Here is a 21,546-nt window from a genome sequence, read left to right as displayed (position 1 = left end):
AACTTAGATGAGATTATGTTTCTTCTGTGCTTAAAGCCCTCCAGTGGCTTTCCGTTACCTTTAGAGTAAGATCAGAGCTCCTTGGCCTGGCCTCTGCCTGTTTCTGTGTCTTTATCAGCTACCTCTGTTGTTCACACTCACCTTTCTGTTCCTCAGTCATCCAAGCTTGTTCTCACCTCAGGGCCTTTGCAGTAGCAGTTCCCGCTACCTGGAACGCTCTCTTCCCGGGATGTGGTGGTGTCTCAGCTCTGTAGAGAGGCCTTTCCTGACCACTTTGTCTAACAAGAATCCCTGCTTCTACACTTTGTCTCAGGACTGCCGCCCTCCTCCCCTCCTTCTCGTCCCTCCTTCCTTGTACTTCTCCTTGCCTTGCACTGTCTTATTTAGTTACCCGTGTCTGTATGGATGTCTGTCTCCTCAGTGAAACGTCAGCGCCATGATTCTTTTTCACCATGCATTTCCACCGCCTTACGTGACAAATGGGAGAGGCTCAATGAATATTTGAATGAATGTGCAGACAATTAGAAGCTCAGCATCACAGCAGAAGGTTTAAGTTTAGAAAACTAGAAAGAATGCAGTGCTTCTTTTTTTTTTTTTTTTTTTTTTTTTTTTTTAAAGATTTATTTTTTTATTGATTAATTGATTGATTGATTGATTGCTATGTTGGGTCTTCGTTTCTGTGCTAGGGCTTTCTCCAGTTGTGGCAAGCGGGGGCCACTCTTCATCACGGTGCGCGGGCCTCTCACTGTCACGGCCTCTCTTGTTGCGGAGCACAGGCTCCAGACGCGCAGGCTCAGTAATTGTGGCTCACGGGCCCAGCCGCTCCGCGGCATGTGGGATCTTCCCAGACCAGGGCTCGAACCCGCGTCCCCTGCATTAGCAGGCAGATTCTCAACCACTGCGCCACCAGGGAAGCCCCTGCAGTGCTTCTTTGGAGTCAGAAAGGTCTGCGTCTGCAGTCTTTGCTCTGCCACTTTGCTGGGAGATCGTGAATCTTCCCGAGCCTGTTTTCTTCATCTGTGAAATGGGGTTAGTGACAGCCCCCATCTCAGTCTTACTGTGAGGACTAAAGCTATTTAGTGTATTTAAGGGATCTGGCACACTGTTAAGTGCTTAGTAAATGTCAGTTCCTTTCCCCTTATGCCTTCTATGTGGCAAAGATGCTCAGGGTATATAAACAACGTTTGGGCCTCTGACAGAACCCTTGGACTGAACCATTAAAAAGGTCCTGATTATGGCGACAGCTTAATGAATTTGCTGTTCAGATTTCTAGCAGAGTAACACTTGAAATGTTAGCAGCTCTACCACTTTAGTCTATTATAATGGCCTCTTTCACCACCTTTTACTACCCATTTGTAAGTCTTTTTTCCTGGATTTTATTGTGTGTTGTTTGGTAGTGAGTAATGGTCCTCCTTTGGCTAGCTCAATAGCAGCTGTTATTATTTTCAATCTATATTAAGGGAAGGAGAGGAAAGGAAAATTTAGTTTAACGTGCTTGAAATACCAGAAATATTTTTTGAAGTCTGGGTTTACTAAATTTTAAGATGGTTTGTGTAGTCTAGATGATTCCGTATTAGAAGTGAAAAATGTACCACACGTTTTAATTTTGTTTTTCATACTTTTAGTTTTTACCCTATTTCAGTGTGCTGTAGCTGTTTAAGTTGAATTAAATTGATTCTACCCCAGAGCTGGATGTTAGGAATCCAGATAAGGGTTAAGGCTTCATCCCTGCCCTTAGAGGGCTCAGTGGGAAGACAACATGAGGGTACCTGTCACTTCCAGTGGTACCAAAGATACAGAGGAAGGGGAGGCCAAGGTATGTTAAGGCAGTCAATCGTTCCGGTCTCTGACAAGGTTTTTTTGAAATAATGCAGGCAAGAGAAACTGCGGAGAGGAGAAGGATCTAGCACCGATGAGGGCCTCTTCTCTCCCCCCTCTCTCTCCTGACTCCACCACCTCATCCTGACCGCATCTTCTTTTTCCCAGAAGATAGCAACAGCTTTCCAGTTGGCCCTCCCTCGGTGCTTGCCCCCCTCCAGTCTTTTTTTGTTTTATAATTTTCTGTCTCAGTTTTATAACTTCCTCTCATTTTTATGAGTCTCTTTTTCTCCTTTATTTTTTAGATGATTGACACATACTTATCTTAAGTCTTCTTCAGATTGCTTTATTATTTTTATTTCCTTGAGTGTGCACTCATCCATCAGATTGCTGTCTCTCATAATAGTGGATTTTGTTTGCAACAGTGGTTTGTCTGTGTCAGCAGCCCTGCTCTGCCCGCCACCCTTGCTGCTCCCTGTGCGGTGGTTTTGAAGTTGCCTTGACTTGTCTCTCTAGGTCTTACTTTAGGGGCAAGAAATTTGCATGGGTCTTCTTCCAACCGTGGGAGTTATATTTCTGCTTTCTGCGGATGCCCTCATTATCATGGCAGTGGGTCTCCTCCTCTGTTTCTGACCTTTGGATACACCTTATTTGATTCTGAGTCCTGTAGTGCACCTTGACCATTTTTTTGTCTTGTCTGTTTTGCTGTCATTTACATATGTTTAGAGCAGATGGTAGGGGCTCTTGAGTGTCCTCTCACCACCGTCCTGATGGGAGATCTCTCCATTCATTCTCTGCACATGACACGTGTGTGGCCATGCACCTCGTCACACAGAGCCTCCCAGTGGCTCTCCTTTCCTTAACATGGCTGAGGTCTCCCTGCCTCACCTTCCAGCCTCACCTCCCTGCTCTCCACACTGTGTCTTGACTCCGTTCGTATTGTTTTCCATGCTTAGAAGGTTCCATTTCCCTTCCCCCAGCTAACCTCTCATCAACTCTAGAGGCCCTTTTTTGGCGTTCTTCCTGCCATCCCCAGTCTGGACACCCTGGGATGCTTGCCCGTAAGCTTCCCAGACTTCCACGGTGCCTGTGTTTCTCTTTTTAGCCTGTGGAGTAGTGATTTGTTTACACATCTGCCTCTAACACCAGGCCCTGCAGGCACTTCTGCAGCCCCAGCGCCCATTATAGTGTCTGGCCCAAGAAACACACTCACAAGGGATTCTTCTGGAGCTGCTCCAGAGTCTTCTACATGTTGGCTTATTTTGAGTTCCTGGGAAAGCAGAGCCTGAGGTAACCACTTGGGTACAAGTGGTTTATTTGGGATGTGACTCCCGGCAGAAGGAAGGAGGGATGAGGGAGACTAAGGGAGGGATGGAGGCAAAGCCAGGAAGGCTGCGTTATGATCTGGTTACTGCTGTGGGCAGCTGGGCCTCCGCCCCGCCGGCCACCCTCTGAGGGACGGTGTAGACCCTACGTCAGTGCTGGCCCTCTGAAGGACGGGAGACTGGGACATTCACCCAACAGCTCTCTTCCTCCACTGGTTAGGGTTCCCCCTGGAGCTGTAAATGGGTCTGCACTTGCCCGCTGCCCTGCTGGCCAGCTCAGAGAGCTCTGGGAAAGGGCCCAAGGCAGCAGAGACATGCTGTGGGCGCTGGCGGAGGGACTGTCTGTCTACAAGAGCTGTCAACGCAGCCGCAGCTGAAATCCCAGGAAGGCCCAGGCCGTGTGGCAAGGGGCGTGAGAAGCATCTGCTACCCATATATACTCTCGTTTAATCCTCACAGCATCCTGTGGAGGAAAACTCACCTTGCTTTCCAAGAATCACAGAGTTAGAAGCTGAAGCCATTTTGTCTGATTTCAAAGCCACTGCTCTTTTTATCCAGAGCAGTTCCCAGCATCCCTTCATTCGATACCTTTGCTGAGCACCGACTGTGCACCGTGATGGATCCGGTCGCTCATGGATCTGCCAGGTTGGCTAGATTCATCCGAAGCCATACTTGCCCCTGGATGTAGGGATGGGCCCAGGGGGGTGGGCGGACCTTGCAATCGTCATGCATACCTTATGACTCTGTTTGCTCTTCCTACGCCCAGCCTGCATCCAGGTAGCTGTGTGCCCCCCTCACTTGCTGTGCACCTGTGTCAAATCAATTCTCTCCTTCTCCTCCATGAAGGAGACATGTGGTACCTAGCTGGTGTGGTTGTCCTGAGGTGACCTGGATAACATAGTTGGCGTGGGTCCTGGCATGTGGCAGGTGCTCACTGTGTTTAAATTCAACAGAATCTGGGCCAGAATCGATGGGGAAAACTTAGGAAAGTGGGTCGGTGACAAGGCCATAGTAGAAAGCTGAGTCCTCCCACTTCCTTCCCTTTTGGCAAAACAGGCCGGACCTTCTGAAAGTGCTCCGAGAACTGCTTCTGGAACAGATGTGCTTGAGAGAGCAGGAAGCTTCGGGAGAACACCCTGATGGTAAAACAGAGAAGACACTTGGGCAGATGGCCGTTCAGCTAAGAGGTGAACTCGGACATTTCATCCAAGCCAACTTGTCTTCCAAGCCACGTGATGAACTCAAGTGGCCTCCGGGAGCCCAGCTAGCAAAGGCGGCGGAGGCGTCCGAGGTGGAACAGAAAGATGCCTCCACACAGACCATGGCTGTGGAGGGCGACACGGTCAGATTCAGACACGAGGGCACGAGAGAGCCTTGGGGAGAGCAACCAACAGACGCCGTATCCAGCGCCGAGCGTCAGCCAGAGAGCTCGCGCAGGATGCCAGGGCGGCAGGCCGCTGCCCTCTCCTTCCCCAGGGGGACCGAAAAAGTAAGTTTTCCCACATGTTACTTACTTAGTTACTTATTAAATGTAGACAAAAAACTTAAAAATCACCTCCGATCCCACTACTTTTTTTTTTTTTTAATTAATTATTTATTTATTTATTTATTTATGGCTGTGTTGGGTCCTCGTTTCTGTGCGAGGGCTTCCTCTAGCTGCGGCAAGCGGGGGCCACTCTTCATCGCGGTGCGCGGGCCTCTCACTATCATGGCCTCTCTTGTTGCGGAGCACAGGCTCCAGATACGCAGGCTCAGTAGTTGTGGCTCACAGGCCTAGTTGCTCCCCGGCATGTGGGATCTTCCCAGACCAGGGCTCGAACCCGTGTCCCCTGCATTGGCAGGCAGACTCTCAACCACTGCGCCACCAGGGAAGCCCGATCCCACTACTTTTTAAAAATTTGTATAAAGTCTGGTGTCTCTCTCTGCCTGTACTTATCTTGGCCTCTACCTAGAGGTGTGTGTCCATCCTAATCTTCCCCAAAGTGTTACCAACATTTCCTCCCTCCCTCTCTCCTCCCCCATCCCAGCCCTCTCTTATTTATCTATAACTCGTGATATCTGTGTGTTTTCATTATAAAAGCAGAGTCACGTGTGTACATCTGTCTGTAGCTTACTGTTCCGTGTTATGTATCAGGAACACCTTTCCTTATAATGGCTGCTAAGATTCCATTGTGGGGAATGTACCAAAGTTTACATAATTTTCCCCTGTTGATGGACCTTTACTTTCGCCGGTTGCAGTAAAACTGGAATGACCTGACTTTAGGGGTAGGGACGAGAACCTAGGTTTTATTTTGTACGGACTTTGTGTCTTAGAGGTACCGTTCTGTGGGCTTTGTCTCCATTCTCTTATCCTTACAACACCCGTCAAAGGTGAGGAAGCCAGGTCCCGAGTGCCCATGGTCAGCCAGCTGTGAGGGGCCTGACTGCACAGCCGTGCCCTTTCCCTGGGTCAGGCTCCTGTCTAGCCTCTGCTGGCCCGAGTGGTAGGGTCTGGTTTTGGTGGGTGAATGCCTGCGTTTTGCTTCAGTCAGGATGCTTTCTCTAGATGCTTCTCCTCAGATACCATCAAATATGCCAGATTATGAAAAGCCAGGCTCTCCTGGCAATGTTTGATCGGACCTTTTACTAAAATCCTCCTGGGGAGGAGGGGTTGGGATTGAGGAGCCCCGCAGCAGGGAGATGGGAGTGGCGTGGCAGAGAAGGAGAGAGGTCGTGTTTGTGATGGGGCTGCAGCGGCTGGTCTCCTTGTTTGTGGTGCGTGTTTTGTCGCTGAGAAATCAGCCGTGCACACTGCTTCACAGCATCAGAATGGAGAATTAAGTTTATTTTCTGACCAGTAAATTACTGCTTTTGTGCATACCAAAGAGAGTTAGATATATCATTAGCAAAATTGCTTTTGATTGTTTTAAATTATGCACCAAAACTGTAATTTCTAGAAAAGGGTTTTCTAAAGATATCAGTAGAGACCAAAAAAAAAAAAAAAAAAGACACTGCCATTATATTAACAGTACTCGAGATGCAAATTTGTGCAATTTGGATAGAATAGAAATGCTCTCATCTGCCCCAGCTAGTTTAGTTTGTACCTGTGTATTAGGAAAACTAGATGTTGTGTGTGTGCATGTGGTTTTTTTCCCCTGCTATTTGTGAGGGAGATAGCATCCTATATTCAGGAAAATTGGATAATCAAATGAACTTAATTTCCCCAAATATATTGAAAAAATTTTTCCATTTGGAACTATCTTCCTGCTGGTATCTTCAAAAGGAAGGCTACTGTGTTTATTTTTTTAGCATCTGCTATATATGCCAGGATTGTGCTAGATATTCTATCCGTGTATCACCACAGTTCTTCACCTTCTCACCAAGCATATGAGTTAGGTAGGTATTACCTACATTTTGCATGTGAAGAAATACAAGCTCTGAAGGGCTCAGAAAATTGTCAAGAGTGGCTCAGCCGTTGAGAGGAGTAGCAGGGGTGCAAAGTGGAGTCTGGTTTTAGAGGCAGACAGGGATATTGTAACCCCACCTTTCTCAGGAAGGGAGGAGCTCTCTCACCACCAGTTTGGCCTCCGGTCTATGCAACGTAGAAGAAAATTTAATGGTCTTCTCTATGGTCTTTGGTTAGTCAAGGAATCAGTAATCCTTGAGCTTAGGCTAGAACTGTGGCATCCTGTTAAAAAGAACATCTTTTCTGCCCAGGGGCGAAACAGGGAGACGGGACATACTTCTGGTTTAGTTACAGAGGCGAGATGCTGGGTTGTACAGACACACCTGTGATTGCATTGGGCCTCGCCGCTCACCTGCTCTGAGTCCTTGGGTCAGTCACCTGACTTTCAGTGGCTCCAAGGGGATGGATCATTGTGACCTGGCACCCGGGGCTGGCGTGCTGGCTCGGTGAGGCAGTGTGTGGCGAGTGCCTCGGGCCGTGTCCGTGGTAGGAGCTCAGGGTATGTGCATTCCTGTCCCCCTTCCCTCCCCAGGTGAGAAGTTCCAGGATGCCATCTTTAATAAGGTGGTAGGTGGGATTCTGTTCGGCATCCATAAGGTAGCATTTTGTGTGGTGTTATTTTGGAAGCGGCGTTAGGGTGACTGACGGCAGCCTTCCAGCCTGAAATTGGCTTTGGCATTTGTGCACTTGCAGCTATCTTCTCTGCTGCCATATGACACACAGATTTGGATCCAAGAATAGAGATTGGTGGAGACTGAGGACCAAGCAAGTGACTTATCTTCCAGCCCTTTTTGATGAGGCGTCCACCTCCTCCCGAGTGGTCCCTGGCACCACCGCAGACTGCTCTTGTCCTTGAACCTGTTCTCTCCTCTTGCGTGGAATTTCAGGGCAGAAAGGCTCTCACTTTTCTTAACTGGGCAGTAGAGGTTGAAGAGCTAGTCTGAGGCTCAAATCTCCAGCTTTCTTATTGTATGGTACTGGGCTGGTTGTTTGACGTCTCAGTTCTTCATCTGGAAAATAGGTATAATAACTTTTGTAATCCTGTGAGCTCCGGGAATGCAGAGTTCACCCGAGGATTACGGGAGTACATGCTTGAAAGCATTTGACATCCTAGAACGTGCAAGAAGGGCTCCTTCTTCTTCTTTCCTTCTTGAGAGGCTTTGCTGATTTCCTCCTTTCCAGGGTCCCAACCATTATTGACTACAATCAATTTTAGAACATAACCTTATCCCAGGCAGAAGCCCCGAACGCATTAGCAGTCACCTCCTATTTCCCCCACCTGCGCACCCCTAGCTGAGGGCAGCCACTAAGCTTTTTTCTGTCTTTATAGATTTGCCTGTTCTGGATATTTCATATAAATGGAATCACGTAGTCTGTGATCTTTGGTGACTAGCTTCTTCCACTTAGCGTAACGTTTTCAAGGTTCGTTCATGCTGTAGCAGGTATCTGTAGTTCATTTCTTTTTATGGCCGAGTGATAGTCCGTTGTATGGATATACCACATTTTATTTATCCATTCATTAGTTGATGGACATTTGGGCAGTTGCTACCTTTCGGATATCATGAATAATGTTGCTGTGAACATTCATGTACAAGTTTTTGTGTGTACATGTGTTTTTATTTCTCCGGGGTATAGATCTAGGAGTGGAATTGCTAGGTCATGTAGTAACTCTGTTTCACGGTTTGAGGAACTGCCAGACTCTTTTCTAAAGTGGCTGCAGCTGGTTTACAAAAGTTTTCACCAGCATGTGAGGGCTCCAATTTCTCCACAACCTCACCAGCAATTGTTATTATCTTTTCGATGATAGCCATCCTAATGGGTAGGGAGTGGTGGTATTTCATTATGATTTGATTTGCATTTCCCTGATGATGAATGATTTGAACATCTTTTCATGTGCTTATTGACCATATGTATATCTCCTTTTGAGAAATGTCTTTCAGATCCTTTGCCCATCTTTTAACTGAGTTATTTGTGTTTGTTTATTTATTTATTTATGGCTACGTTGGGTCTTTGTTGCTGCAGGCGGGCTTTCTCTAGTTGCGGCGAGCAGGGGCTACTCTTCATTGCAGTGCGCGGGCTTCTCATTGCGGTGGCTTCTCTTGTTGCGGAGCACAGGCTCTAGGCACGCGGACTTCAGTAGTTGTGGCACGTGGGCTCAGTAGTTGTGGCTTGCAGGCTCTAGAGCGCAGGCTCAGTAGTTGTGGCGCACGGGCTTAGTTGCATCGCGGCATGTGGGATCTTCCCAGACCAGGGATCGAACCCGTGTCCCCTGCACTGGCAGGCGGATTCTTAACCACTGTGCCACCAGGGAAGTCCTAGGCGTCTTAAGTTATTATTTGTATGTTCATTCCACAAATAGTTGTTGAGCACCTACTATGTTACTAGTTCTTGTGCTCGAAGCTGTGGATAGAGTATGAATAGGAAATGCAGAATCCACGAACCCTAAAGCTTATAGGCTGGTGCAGAAGATAGACAAAGAACAAGTAATTGCATAGGCATTTAATTATTATGGTCCTAATGTTTTTCCGAGGAGAATTCCGAGGGGGCAGTGAGTATATAACAGGGAAATCAAGACCCATTCTCCTGAGGAAGGCACATTTGATCTGAGTTCTAATGAATGTGTTGGGATTAGTGGGAGAGGTGGGGTGGGCAAGAAAAAGTATTCTAGGCAGTGGAGATAGCATATGCCAAGGTCCTGAGGTGGAAGGAACAAAGCATTTTGAGGAACTGATAGGAGGTCTCTGTGGCTGGAGGATGGGGGGGTCGGGAGGGGCAGTAACTCAGGCTGCAGTCGTGCACAACACATGGGCTGTGGTAAAGACTGTGACCTTTGCCATACGAGAACTGGGGAACAATTAAAATAGTTTTAAGCAGGAGCGGGGGGGTGTTGCCTGTTTTGGTGCAGTATGGCAAGTGGGTTAGAAAGGGCAAGAATGAGTGTGGGGAGACACCTCAGGAGGCTGTTTCTGTGACCTGGATGCGAGCTCACAGCGTCTTGGAGTTGGGTGGTGGCCGCGGAGGATGAGAAGCGACAGAAGAATTCAGAGACACCTTGGGAGTTGGAGTTAGTGGAACCTGGTGAGTGATGCAAGTGGGTGAGGCGCATAAAGGGGATTTTATTTTATTTTATTTTTTATCAGCCCCCTCCACAACTTTCCCCCCTTGATGTCCATACGTTTGTTCTTTACATCTGTGTCTCAATTTCTGCCCTGCAAACCGGTTCAACTGTACCATTTTTCTAGGTTCCACCTATATGTGCTAACATACGATATTTGTTTTTCTCTTTCTGACTTACTTCACTCTGTATGACAGTCTCTAGATCCATCCACGTCTCTACAAATGACCCAATTTCGTTCCTTTTTATGGCTGAGTAATATTCCGTTGTATATATGTACCACATCTTCTTTATCCATTCGTCTGTCGATGGGCATTTAGGTTGCTTCCATGACCTGGCCATTGTAAATAGTGCTGCAATGAACATTGGGGTGCATGTGTCTTTTTGAATTACGGTTTTCTCTGGGTATATGCCCAGTAGTGGGATTCCTGGGTCATATGGTAATTCAATTTTTAGTTTTTTAAGGAACCTCCATACTGTTCTCCATAGTGGCTGTATCAATTTACATTACCACCAACAGTGCAAGAGGGTTCCCTTTTCTCCACACCCTCTCCAGCATTTGTTGTTTGTAGATATTCTGATGATCCCCATTCTAACTGGTGTGAGGTGATACCTCATTGTAGTTTTGATTTGCATTTCTCTAATAATTAGTGGTGTTGAGCAGCTTTTCATGTGCTTCTTGGCCATCTGTATGTCTTCTTTGGAGAAATGTCTATTTAGGTCTTCTGCCCATTTTTGGATTGGGTTGTTTGTTTTTTTGATATTGAGCTGCATGAGCTGTTTATATATTTTGGAGATTAATCCTTTGTCCGTTGATTCATTTGCAGATATTTTCTCCCATTCTGAGGGTTGTCTTTTGGTCTTGTTTATGGTTTCCTTTGCTGTGCAAAAGCTTTGAAGTTTCATTAGGTCCCATTTGTTTATTTTTGTTTTTATTTCCATTACTCTAGGAGGTGGATCAAAAAAGATCTTGCTGTGATTTATGTCAAAGAGTGTTCTTCCTATGTTTTCCTCTAAGAGTTTTACAGTATCCAGTCTTACGTTTAGGTCTCTAATCCATTTTGAGTTTATTTTTGTGTATGGTGTTAGGGACCGTTCTAATTTCATTCTTTTACATGTAGCTGTCCAGTTTTCCCAGCACCACTTATTGAAGAGGCTGTCTTTTCTCCATTGCATATCCTTGCCTCCTTTGTCGTAGATTAGTTGACCGTAGGTGCGTGGGTTCATCTCTGGGCTTTCTATCTTGTTCCGTTGATCTGTGTTTCTGTTTTTGTGCCAGTACCATATTGTCTTGATTACTGTAGCTTTGTAGTATAGTCTGAGCTCAGGGAGTCTGATTCCTCCAGCTCTGTTTTTTTCCCTCAAGACTGCTTTGGCTATTCGGGGTCTTTTGTGTCTCCAAACAAATTTTAAGATTTTTTGTTCTAGTTCTGTAAAAAATGCCATTGGTAATTTGATAGGGATTGCATTGAATCTGTAGATTGCTTTGGGTAGTATAGTCATTTTCACAATATTGATTCTTCCAATCCAAGAACATGGTATATCTCTCCATCTGTTGGTATCATCTTTAATTTCTTTCATCAGTGTCTTATAGTTTTCTGCATACAGGTCTTTTGTCTCCCTAGGTAGGTTTATTCGAGGCATTTTATTCTTTTTGTTGCAATGGTAAATGGAAGAGTTTCCTTAATTTCTCTTTCAGATTTTTCATCATTAGTGTATAGGAATGCAAGAGATTTCTGTGCATTAATTTTGTATCCTGCAACTTTACCAAATTCATTGATTAGCTCTAGTAGTTTTCTGGTGGCATCTTTAGGATTCTTTATGTATAGTATCATGTCATCTGCAAACAGTGACAGTTTTACTTCTTCTTTTCCAACTTGTATTCCTTTTATTTCTTTTTCTTCTCTGATTGCCGTGGCTAGGACTTCCAAAACTATATTGAATAATAGTGGTGAGAGTGGACAGCCTTGTCTTGTTCCTGATCTTAGAGGAAATGCTTTCAGTTTTTCACCATTGAGAATGATGTTTGCTGTGGGTTTGTCATATATGGCCTTTATTATGTTGAGGTAGGTTCCCTCTATGCCCACTTTCTGGAGAGTTTTTATCATAAATGGGTGTTGAATTTTGTCAAAAGCTTTTTCTGCATCTATTGAGATGATCATATGGTTTTTCTCCTTCAATTTGTTAATATGGTTTATCACATTGATTGATTTACGTACATTGAAGAATCCTTGCATCCCTGGGATAAGTCCCACTTGATCATGGTGTATGATCCTTTTAACGTGTTATTGGATTCTGTTTGCTAGTATTTTGTTGAGGATTTTTGCATCTATATTCATCAGTGATATTGGTCTGTAATTTTCTTTTTTTCTAGTATCTTTGTCTGGTTTTGGTATCAGGGTGATGGTGGCCTCATAGAATGAGTTTGGGAGTGTTCCTTCCTCTGCAATTTTTGGAAGAGTTTGAGAAGGATGGGTGTTAGGTCTTCTCTAAATGTTTGAAAGAATTCACCTGTGAAGCCATCTGGTCCTGGACTTTTGTTTGTTGGAAGATTTTTAATCACAGTTTCAAATTCATTACTTGTGATTGGTTTGTTCATATTTTCTATTTCTTCCTGGTTCAGTCTTGGAAGGTTATACCTTTCTAAGAATTTGTCCCTTTCTTCCAGGTTGTCCATTTTATTGGCATAGAGTTGCTTGTAGTAGTCTCTTAGGATGCTTTGTATTTCTGCGGTGTCTGTTGTAACTTCTCCTTTTTCATTTCTAATTTTATTGATTTGAGTCCTCTCCCTCTTTTTCTTGATGAGTCTGGCTAACGGTTTATCAATTTTGTTTATCTTCTCACAGAACCAGCTTTTAGTTTTCTTGACCCTTGCTATTGTTTTCTTTGTTTCTATTTCATTTACTTCTGCTCTGATCTTTATGATTTCTTTCCTTCTGCTCACTTTGGGTTTTGTTTGTTCTTCTTTCTCTAGTTCCTTTAGGTGTAAGGTGAGATTGTTTATTTGAGATTTTTCTTGTTTCTTGAGGTAGGCTTGTATAGCTATAAACTTCCCTCTTAAAACTGCTTTTGCTGCATCCCATAGGTTTTGGATCATCGTGTTTTCATTGTCATTTGTCTCTAGGTTTTTTTGATTTCCTCTTTGATTTCTTCAGTGATCTCTTGGTTATTTAGTAACGTATTGTTTAGCCTCCCTGTGTTTGTGTTTTTTACGTTTTTTTCCCTGTAATTCATTTCTAATCTCATAGCGTTGTGGTCAGAAAAGATGCTCAATATGATTTCAGTTTTCTTAAATTTACTGTGGCTTGATTTGTGACCCAAGATATGATCTATCCTGGAGAATGTTCCACGCACACTTGAGAAGAAAGTGTAATGTGCTCTTTCTGGATGGAATGTCCTATAAATATCAATTAAATCTATCTGGTCTATTGTGTCATTTAAAGCTTCTGTTTCCTTATTTATTTTCATTTTGGATGATCTGTCCATTGGTGTAAGTGAGGTGTTAAAGCCCCCCACTATTACTGTGTTACTGTCGATTTCCTCTTTTATAGCTGTTAGCAGTTGCCTTATGTATTGAGGTGCTCCTATGTTGGGTGCATATATATTTATAATTGTTATATCTTCTTCTTGGATTGATCCCTTGATCATTATGTAGTGTCTTTCCTTGTCTCTTGTAACATTCTTTATTTTAAAGTCTATTGTATCTGATATGAGTATTGCTACTCCAGCTTTCTTTTGATTTCCATTGGCATGAAATATCTTTTTCCATCCCCTCACTTTCAGTCTGTATGTGTCCCTAGGTCTGAAGTGAGTCTCTTGTAGACAGCATATAGATGGGTCTTGTTTTTGTATCCATTCAGCAAGCCTGTGTCTTTTGGTTGGAGCATTTAATCCATTCATGTTTAAGGTAAGTATCGATATGTACGTTCCTGTTACCGTTTTCTTAATTGTTTTGGGTTTGTTTTTGTAGTTCCTTTTCTTCTCTTGTGTGTCCCACTTAGAGAAGTTCCTTTAGCATTTGTTGTAAAGCTGGTTTGGTGGTGCTGAATTCTCTTAGCTTTTGCTTGTCTGTAAAGCTTTTGATTTCTCCATCGAATCTGAATGAGATCCTTGCCAGGTAGAGTAATCTTTTTTTTTTTTTTTTTTTTTAATGAGGATCTTGAATCAGATGCGTATGTTTTGATTGATTGATTGATTGATTGATTTTGGCTGTGTTGGGTCTTCGTTTCTGTGCGAGGGCTTTCTCCAGTTGTGGCAAGCGGGGGCCACTCTTCATCGCGATGCGCGGGCCTCTCACCGCCGCGGCCTCTCTCGCCGCGGAGCACAGGCTCCAGACGTGCAGGCTCAGCAGTTGTGGCTCACGGGCCCAGCCGCTCCGCGGCATGTGGGATCTTCCCAGGCCAGGGCTCGAACCCGTGTCCCCTGCATTAGCAGGCAGACTCTCAACCATTGCGCCACCAGGGAAGCCCCGGTAGAGTAATCTTGGTTGTAGGTTCTTCCCTTTCATCACTTTAAGTATATCATGCCACTCCCTTCTGGCTTGTAGAGTTTCTGCTGAGAAATCAGCTGTTAACATTATTGGAGTTCCCTTCTATGTTATTTATCGTTTTTCCCTTGCTGCTTTCAGTAATTTTTCTTTGTCTTTAATTTTTGCCAATTTCATTACTATTTGTCTTGGCGTGTTTCTCCTTGGGTTTATCCTGTATGGGACTTGCTGTGCTTCCTGGACTTGGGTGGCTATTTCCTTTCTCATGTTAGGGAAGTTTTCGACTATAATCTCTTCAAGTATTTTCTCAGGTCCTTTCTCTCTCTCTTCTCCTTCTGGGACCCCTATAATGCGAATGTTGTTGCGTTTAATGTTGTCCCAGAGGTCTCTTAAGCTGTCTTCATTTCTTTTCATTCTTTTTTCTTTATTCTGTTCCACAGCAGTGAATTCCACCATTCTGTCTTCCAGGTCACTTATCCGTTCTTCTGCCTCAGTTATTCTGCTGTTGATTCCTTCTAGTGTAGTTTTCAGTTCAGTTATTGTATTGTTCATCTCTGTTTGTTTGTTCTTTCATTCTTCTAGGTCTTTGTTTTTTTTTTTTTTTTTTTTTTAAAGGATTTTCTTATTTATTTATTTATTTATTTATTTATTTATTTTTGGCTGTGTTGGGTCTTCGGTTCGTGCGAGGGCTTTCTCCAGTTGCGGCAAGTGGGGGCCACTCTTCATCGCGGTGCGGGGACCGCTCTTCATCGCGGTGCGCGGGCCTTTCTCTATCGCGGCCCCTCCCGTCACGGGGCACAGGCTCCAGACGCGCAGGCTCAGCAATTGTGGCTCACGGGCCCAGCTGCTCCGTGGCATGTGGGATCTTCCCAGACCAGGGCTCGAACCCGTGTCCCCTGCATTAGCAGGCAGATTCTCAACCACTGCGCCACCAGGGAAGCCCTAGGTCTTTGTTAAACATTTCTTGCATCTTCTCCATCTTTGCCTCCATTCTTTTTCCGAGGTCCTGGATCATCTTCACTATCATTATTCTGAATTCTTTTTCTGGAAGGTTGCCTATCTCCACTTCATTTAGTTGTTTCTCTGGGGTTTTATCTTGTTCCTTCATCTGGTACATAGCCCTCTGCCTTTTCATCTTGTCTGTCTTTCTGTGAATGTGGTTTTTGTTCTACAGGCTGCAGGATTGTAGTTCTTCTTGCTTCTGCTGTCTGCCTTCTGGTGGATGAGGCTATCTAAGAGGCTTGTGCAAGTTCCCTCAGGGAATTTTTAAAATGGCTCCCAGTTTTGGTCTGTGCAGCAAGTGGAGGGTGGTCTGATTCACCGAGACAGAGGTCGTCGGAGTGCTGTAGCTGTGGGTTGCAGGCCTGGGGTGATAGAATGAAAGAGCCCAGCTTTCAGTTGACTTGGGAGGGCTGGTGGGCCATCAGAAATGTGTAGGTTGGGCAGGTTCGGAGCTCTGGGCCTGCGAAATAGCCACGGGACTAGGCACCTAGTGACCCCCGAAAACCATAGTAAGGGGTGGTTCTGGTGGCCTAGCGGGGTGAGAGGCAGATTGACTTAGGCTTAGGAAAGGGTGGAAAGTGAGGAAATAGATAAGGAGCTAGAAAACGTTTCCCAGAAGGTTGTGTGGGGAAAAGGACTGCTGTATAGGGAGCATCTGGAATGTTCAGAGAGACACGGCTGGGCTTAAGAGGGTGTCGAGGAGGAACAGCTTGGCACTTGTCAGTCAGAGGAGGGACCTGCCAAGACACAGATCTGCAGGCTGGGGGGATAAACGGAGGCGCCGTTATCTGGACAGGCACTCTGAGTCCTGTTTTATAAGGTTGGCACGAGCGTGTTGACTGTGCGACCCGAGGAAGTGTATTCATTGTCTCCCTGGGTGTACTTTCAGGACGTGAAGAAGTCCCGCTTGCCCATCCTGATAAAACCATCGCGGTCACTAGGGAGCGTGTGCCGGCTCCCTGCCCCCCAGGAGGTGGTGGCCCAGCAGCAGGGGGAGCTGAAGGAGTTTAAAATTCGCAACAAGCAACGCCACCAGAAGTTAATTCTGGCTGAAGCAGTGATGGAGGGGAGGCCAGCGCCAGACAAAGCGCTCCTGAAAGGTAAGCACCAAGGAAACCGTATCCTCCGCGAGAAGATGAACGGCCTGACAGGACGGCCAGAAATGTCAGCCGCGTTGTTTGGAATCGCAATACGTTTGAGTATAAATTTCATGAATTGCAGGGACTAATCTTGACTCTTGACAAATACACAGTCGAGGGAACACGATAAGGAAAGCTCATTTGTTGCTTTCATTTTATTCCAGAGGGGGCAGAGGGGGACTGGTGGTGCTCCCGGGCCTTGTGAGGTCACTGCCCCCCTCACTTGCAGTTGTCTGGGGGCTCCATCTGTGGAGGCCTCAGTCCTCTTCGCGGGGTTCTCTGGATGGCCAGGCCGCAGTTGTTCGGGCCCTTCGGGGCTCATTCCAAACCCTACTGCCCTTATGGCTTCTAGAAGTGACCTGCCTCCCTACTCACTTGAAACCTGCTGTCTTTGCTCTCCTGGGAGCTGCCCAAGTAGAGAGCCTTGGGGTTACAGAGTATCAGGGTGAGACTCCTGGACTTGGAGGGAGCACGTCAGTGGGATCCTCTAGCCCGAGACAGTGGTGCTTAAGCGATGTTGCCCCTTTGAGAGTCTGAGGAAAGCTGAGGGCCTTCTCATGCGTGTAGCACCGTCCACCATCTTCAGCGCGCTCGTGAATCCACAGGAGCACTTCTGTTGACTCCTGATTTTGAACTTCTGCTCTAAGCGAATGACAGCAGCACACAGTAACAAGAACGGCAACAGTGATCTTTTATGTATTTATTCGGAAAGGATGTATCAGGTCCTCCTGTGTGCCAGGCACTGGGGAGATAGTGAACAAAAGAGACCGAGTCTGTGTCCAGCTTGTATATCACAGGGGGAGGAAGACAGTAAGCCGTGAGCAGATGTATCGTGTGTGAAATGATCGGTGCTGTGGAGGGAGATAAAGCCGGTGAAGGACACGGGTAATGTGGAGCGGGGGTCGGGTTTGCTAAGGTACGTGGAGTCGTAGAGAGTGCTTCCCCGATGAGGCGATATTCGGGCAGAACCAGGAGGAGAAGGGGTCAGGGAGGTGGTAGACCCGCTAGGCCCTCATAGGCCAGTCTAGGACTTTGTCTTTTACTCCGGGTAAGATTGGAAACGGCCAGAGGGTTTTGAGCAGTGAAGTCACGTGATCTGACTTATGCTTTAAAGCAGGGATTGGCAAACTGTGACCTGTGGGCCAGGCTCGCTGTGGGTTTTTGTAAAGTTTTATGGGAGCACGGCCCCCTGCGTTCATTTGCGCGTTGTCTGTGATGGCCTTTGCGCTGTGATGCAGGGTTGAGTAGTCGTGATGGAGACCCTGGGGCTTGCAGTCTCAAATATTCGTTATTTGGCTTTTGAAGAAATGTAGGCTGGCCTCTGCTTTAAAGGGTCACTTTTAACGTGAACCATGGGAAGGATGGAGATGTCATACCCTGAGATGGAAGGATTGAGGAGAGCCAGACTCGGGGGGCCTCAGGGGTCTGGTTTGGAACTCTTGAGATGCCTGTTGCAGGAGAGGTCTGGGCCAGCTCAGCATGTTGCTATATCTGAAGCTCTGAGGCTTGGAGACAAAGGAGGGCAGGTCTGGGAACCGAGCCTGGGCCTGAGAACGAGCAGCCAGTGGGGTGGGCGGCCCAGGGAGCATGGCCTCCCGAAGCCGAGTGGAGAGCAGATTAGCTGTGTTGGATATGCTAGTGAGACAAGTAAGTCAAGGACTGGGGCTTGGCCTTGGGATTTAGCGCTGGGGGAGTCCTTTGGGGACCTTGAAGGGCGCTGTTTCCATGGAGCGGGCAGGGCTACTGGCGTGGGTTCCGGAGAGAATGGAGGAGAGAAATTGGATACAACAAGAATAGGCAACTCGAGGGGGGGTTTGCCATAGAGGGGTGCAGAGGAGCAGGGCAGTCGGGGGCCACAGTGGCCATGAATCTCGAGGGATTCCATGACTCGGGACGGTGGGTGTCTGCAGGAAGGTGGGTGTTGTCAGTGGTGTAGTCTCACGGCATGAGCTGCGAAGCCGGAGTTCTTAGGGAAGAGAGAGAATGGTCTGGAAGTGTCAGTGAAGAGCGAAGGTGCTCACACATTTCCAGGCCCGTAGTACAAGGGGAAGAAACGTCCACTCCTGGGGAGCTCGCAGGAGAAGCAGTGTTTGCTGAGGAAGGGTGGAAGACCGAGGTGGACGACTGCGTCCGAGCAGGGGGTTTTCAGAGCGGTTCAGGCCTGGGAGGTGACTGGGGGCCTCGGCCTGCCCGTGGTGGTAAAATAAAACGAGTGCCCGTTACTTACTGAGCCCCGCTGTCCACTTTACGTACATGATCTTGTTGAATCCTCCTAACAGTCCTCTGAGGCAGGGACGCTAATTATTCCCATCTGATCGTTGAGGCAGCAGTTTCAGAGATAAAGGGACTTGGCTACGGTCACACTGTCGCTGACATCCCAACCCGGATCGGAACCAGCCTGCCTGATTTCAGAGCCTTTACTTTTCCCCTCCTGTTTCTGGGAGCCTAGTACATGATACCGTGCGTATGGATTTTACGTTGAGCCCCGTAGCCAGAGGTATTTTCTGTTTAATCTTAGGTTCTCGTTTGGGTGTACCACAGTTGAGGTTTTAAGATAAGTTGGGCTTTGGTACGATTGCTCTTCCCTCCTTCCTTTCCCAGCCTCCTTCCTCCATCCATCTACCCATCCAGGCACCTGTTCACTCACGCAGTGAATATTCCCCGAGCGCCTGCTGTGTTCGTGGTGTCACGCACAGGGTGTAGGGGAGAGAGGGGAAGAAGATGCAGTCTCTGCCTTCTGAGGGCTCCCTGTCTCCTGGGGCGGGGACAGTGCAGTGTGAGCAGGACAGGGACCGCGGCACAGGTGGCTGAGCCGCACAGAGGCCCTGGCACCTTGCCCAGGGCTTGCCATTTGCGCTTAGCAATGTTTTGATTTCTTGCTGAGACCCTGGGGTGCCTCAGCCAGGGGCTACTTCTGCAGCTGCCTGGAAGGCCCCTGAGGCCCCTCTTCTTGGGAAAAGCGGGCATGAGTCTATAGAATTCATTTTCTCACTCACGGTTTTTCAAGAGCCTGGACTTCAACCATTTCAGACAAGCTGCAGTATATTTATGCTTTTTATGTCCTGTTATGGCAGCTCGATAGATTAATTTTATCTTATGAATTGCATTTTGCCTCCCCAGTGTTTTTATTTTCCCTGTTGTATCTTTGTGTTCTTATTAGTTGCTTGGCTAAGTTTCAAGCCTATGGTTTTATCTGCTTTTCTTTCTCTTTGTGGATGCCTGTAGCCCAGCCCCTCGTGGGAGCAGCCTACCGGGACAGCCCGGGAGAGCGAGAAGGACCCCAAGCCACGCCCTGTGTCTGGAGAGACAAGGAAAGGGACGAGGATCAACAGGCCAGCTGCGAGACCGGTCAGAATTCACCCCCTATGCCTATTGAACCGCTACTTTGTGCTGGGCGCCATTTGGGGTGTTTTATTACAAAAATTATTACTAAGCCCTGCAACAGCCATCCTAGGGCGTCATCACTGTGCCCATGTGACACTTGAGGAGGCTGAGGGTTTTGAGAGTCAGGGTGTAGTAGGATGTCGGAGCTTGCAGTCCATTTGTCTGGCACTTTTCTACCAGGCAGCGGCCTGGGCTCTGGTGGTTCAGCCTCAGAGGACTCAGTGCCTGCCCGCAGGGGCCTCGCCCTCAGCCAGCCGTCCTCAGCGTCCCCGCAGTGCTGGCTGGTGTGAGGTGGGCACGGTCGGCCTCCCGCCTCCCGGGGGGTGGGGTGGACGAGGGGCAAGCCTGAGCTGACACCTGGTTTGGGGGTTTGTCAGGTGGGTCAGTGGGAAAGGTACAAAGACGTGAGCGAGGCCCCAGGCAAGCTGTATCCTTCTTAGAATTATGAAGTATCGCAGGCATACAAATAAGCACAAAGAATAATAACAATATTCATGATCCCATTCAACCACAAACAGATGCTTACATTTTTTCTTTTACCTTAGATTCTTTTTTCCCCCTTAATTAAAAAAAAAATCACCATTAAGGTGGCCCTGATTCACTCTGTAAGAAATTATTGTCTTCAGGATCCTAAATTTGTCATGGGGAAATCCAGTCTCTGGGGAAATACTGAGCTGTGGGCCCTGTTCCCAATGGCGTATGCTTCCCAAGGCCTCCAGTCAGTGCGCTGAATACGTGGTCACAGGCTTCCGCGTGTTCTGGGCTTTGAGGAGAAAGCCACTCTCCCAGATAATCAAGTGCCCTTTAGCTGAACTGTAGGAAGGTCCAGAACTGCACTGTTTCCTATAATGTAAATAAATGGGCCTGGGGACATCTTTTGATTTCTCGTTCGTGGTTAGTTGGTTACTAAAGGCTTCTTGACTGATTGGCAGTTTCCCCTTTCCTCTCAAATCCCCATCATGAGTGACCTTTTTTCCTTTTTCTTATTGTGCTTGCCTCCGCCTGAATTTCCTCCCTTTAACTGTTGCCCAGCTGATGCCTCATCCTTCTGGTCTCTGCTTAAACGTCACTTTCCAGGGAAGGCCTTCCTGAACATTCCCATCAGCCCGCCATGTTTTGGTCTCGTAGCGACTTTGCTCAGTGACTGCCCTGAACGAGGCTGGTACTGCCTGTGATGGCTTCACTGCTGGCTCTTCCTCAGTAGCTCCTGGACAGAAACTTGAGAAATGGGTGAAGGGGGGGCCACAGTCATTACTGGCCTTCACATCGAGGGTTGAGGACTGTCTTTCCTTGTTATGCCCCCCTGAGATGGGGACCCCAGCTGCAGGAGGGATATATCAGGAGGCAGTATTCAGACGGTTGGACCACCAGGCTTGGACAGGGGGCTCTGCTGCTTACTTGCCCTGAACCTTGGGCAAGTTCTTATCTCTAAACCTCAATTTCCTCTTCTGTAAAATGGGGTTATGAGTGACGCCTCACAGGGTTGTTGTGACGATTAAATGGACAGCATAGGTGAGGTGCTGGGTGCCTGGGCCAGGCCCCAGCACATAGTTATGTGTCCTGACGCCTTGATACACCTGCAGTTTCACACTGTACACTACGGCTTATAATCCTCCGTCTCTCACACCCTCTCACACCTTCTCAAGTCAAAATTATGAGTGTCAAGTGTCTGAGTGTGTTGTAAGGAGCAGAGTTTAAAGTGGAGGTCTAAGTGTGGATGTGAGGATGACACCTCCCAGTCATGATGAGGGTGTGTGTGTGTGCGCGTGTGTGTGTGTCTAAACAGTCTGTGTCACAAAAGGACACATGTACAGGGCTTACATTTGTCTTTG

At 47.0% G+C, this 21,546-nt stretch overlaps 1 protein-coding gene across 14 annotated transcripts in view; it reads left to right on the top strand.

Annotated features, from left to right (window-relative positions):
* CDK5RAP2 (CDK5 regulatory subunit associated protein 2) overlaps positions 1-21,546 on the top strand; it is a 185,154-nt gene that overhangs the window by 119,532 nt on the left and 44,076 nt on the right. For 11 of the 14 annotated variants that reach the window (XM_057548360.1, XM_057548356.1, XM_057548355.1 and 8 more), the window contains 3 exons: positions 4,200-4,632; positions 16,081-16,291; positions 19,556-19,678. In XM_057548360.1, the coding sequence (XP_057404343.1) occupies positions 4,200-4,632; positions 16,081-16,291; positions 19,556-19,678 (767 nt within the window). The remainder of the gene's footprint in view (positions 1-4,199; positions 4,633-16,080; positions 16,292-19,555; positions 19,679-21,546) is intronic. The other 3 variants (XM_057548361.1, XM_057548358.1, XM_057548357.1) reach the window with 1 other exon arrangement.

The sequence above is a fragment of the Balaenoptera acutorostrata genome, chromosome 6, assembly GCF_949987535.1.
Source record: "Balaenoptera acutorostrata chromosome 6, mBalAcu1.1, whole genome shotgun sequence".
Classification (NCBI taxonomy): Eukaryota; Metazoa; Chordata; class Mammalia; order Artiodactyla; family Balaenopteridae; genus Balaenoptera; species Balaenoptera acutorostrata.
The sequence above is the reverse complement of the archived record's forward strand: the minus strand, read 5'-3'. Positions and strand labels throughout refer to the sequence as shown.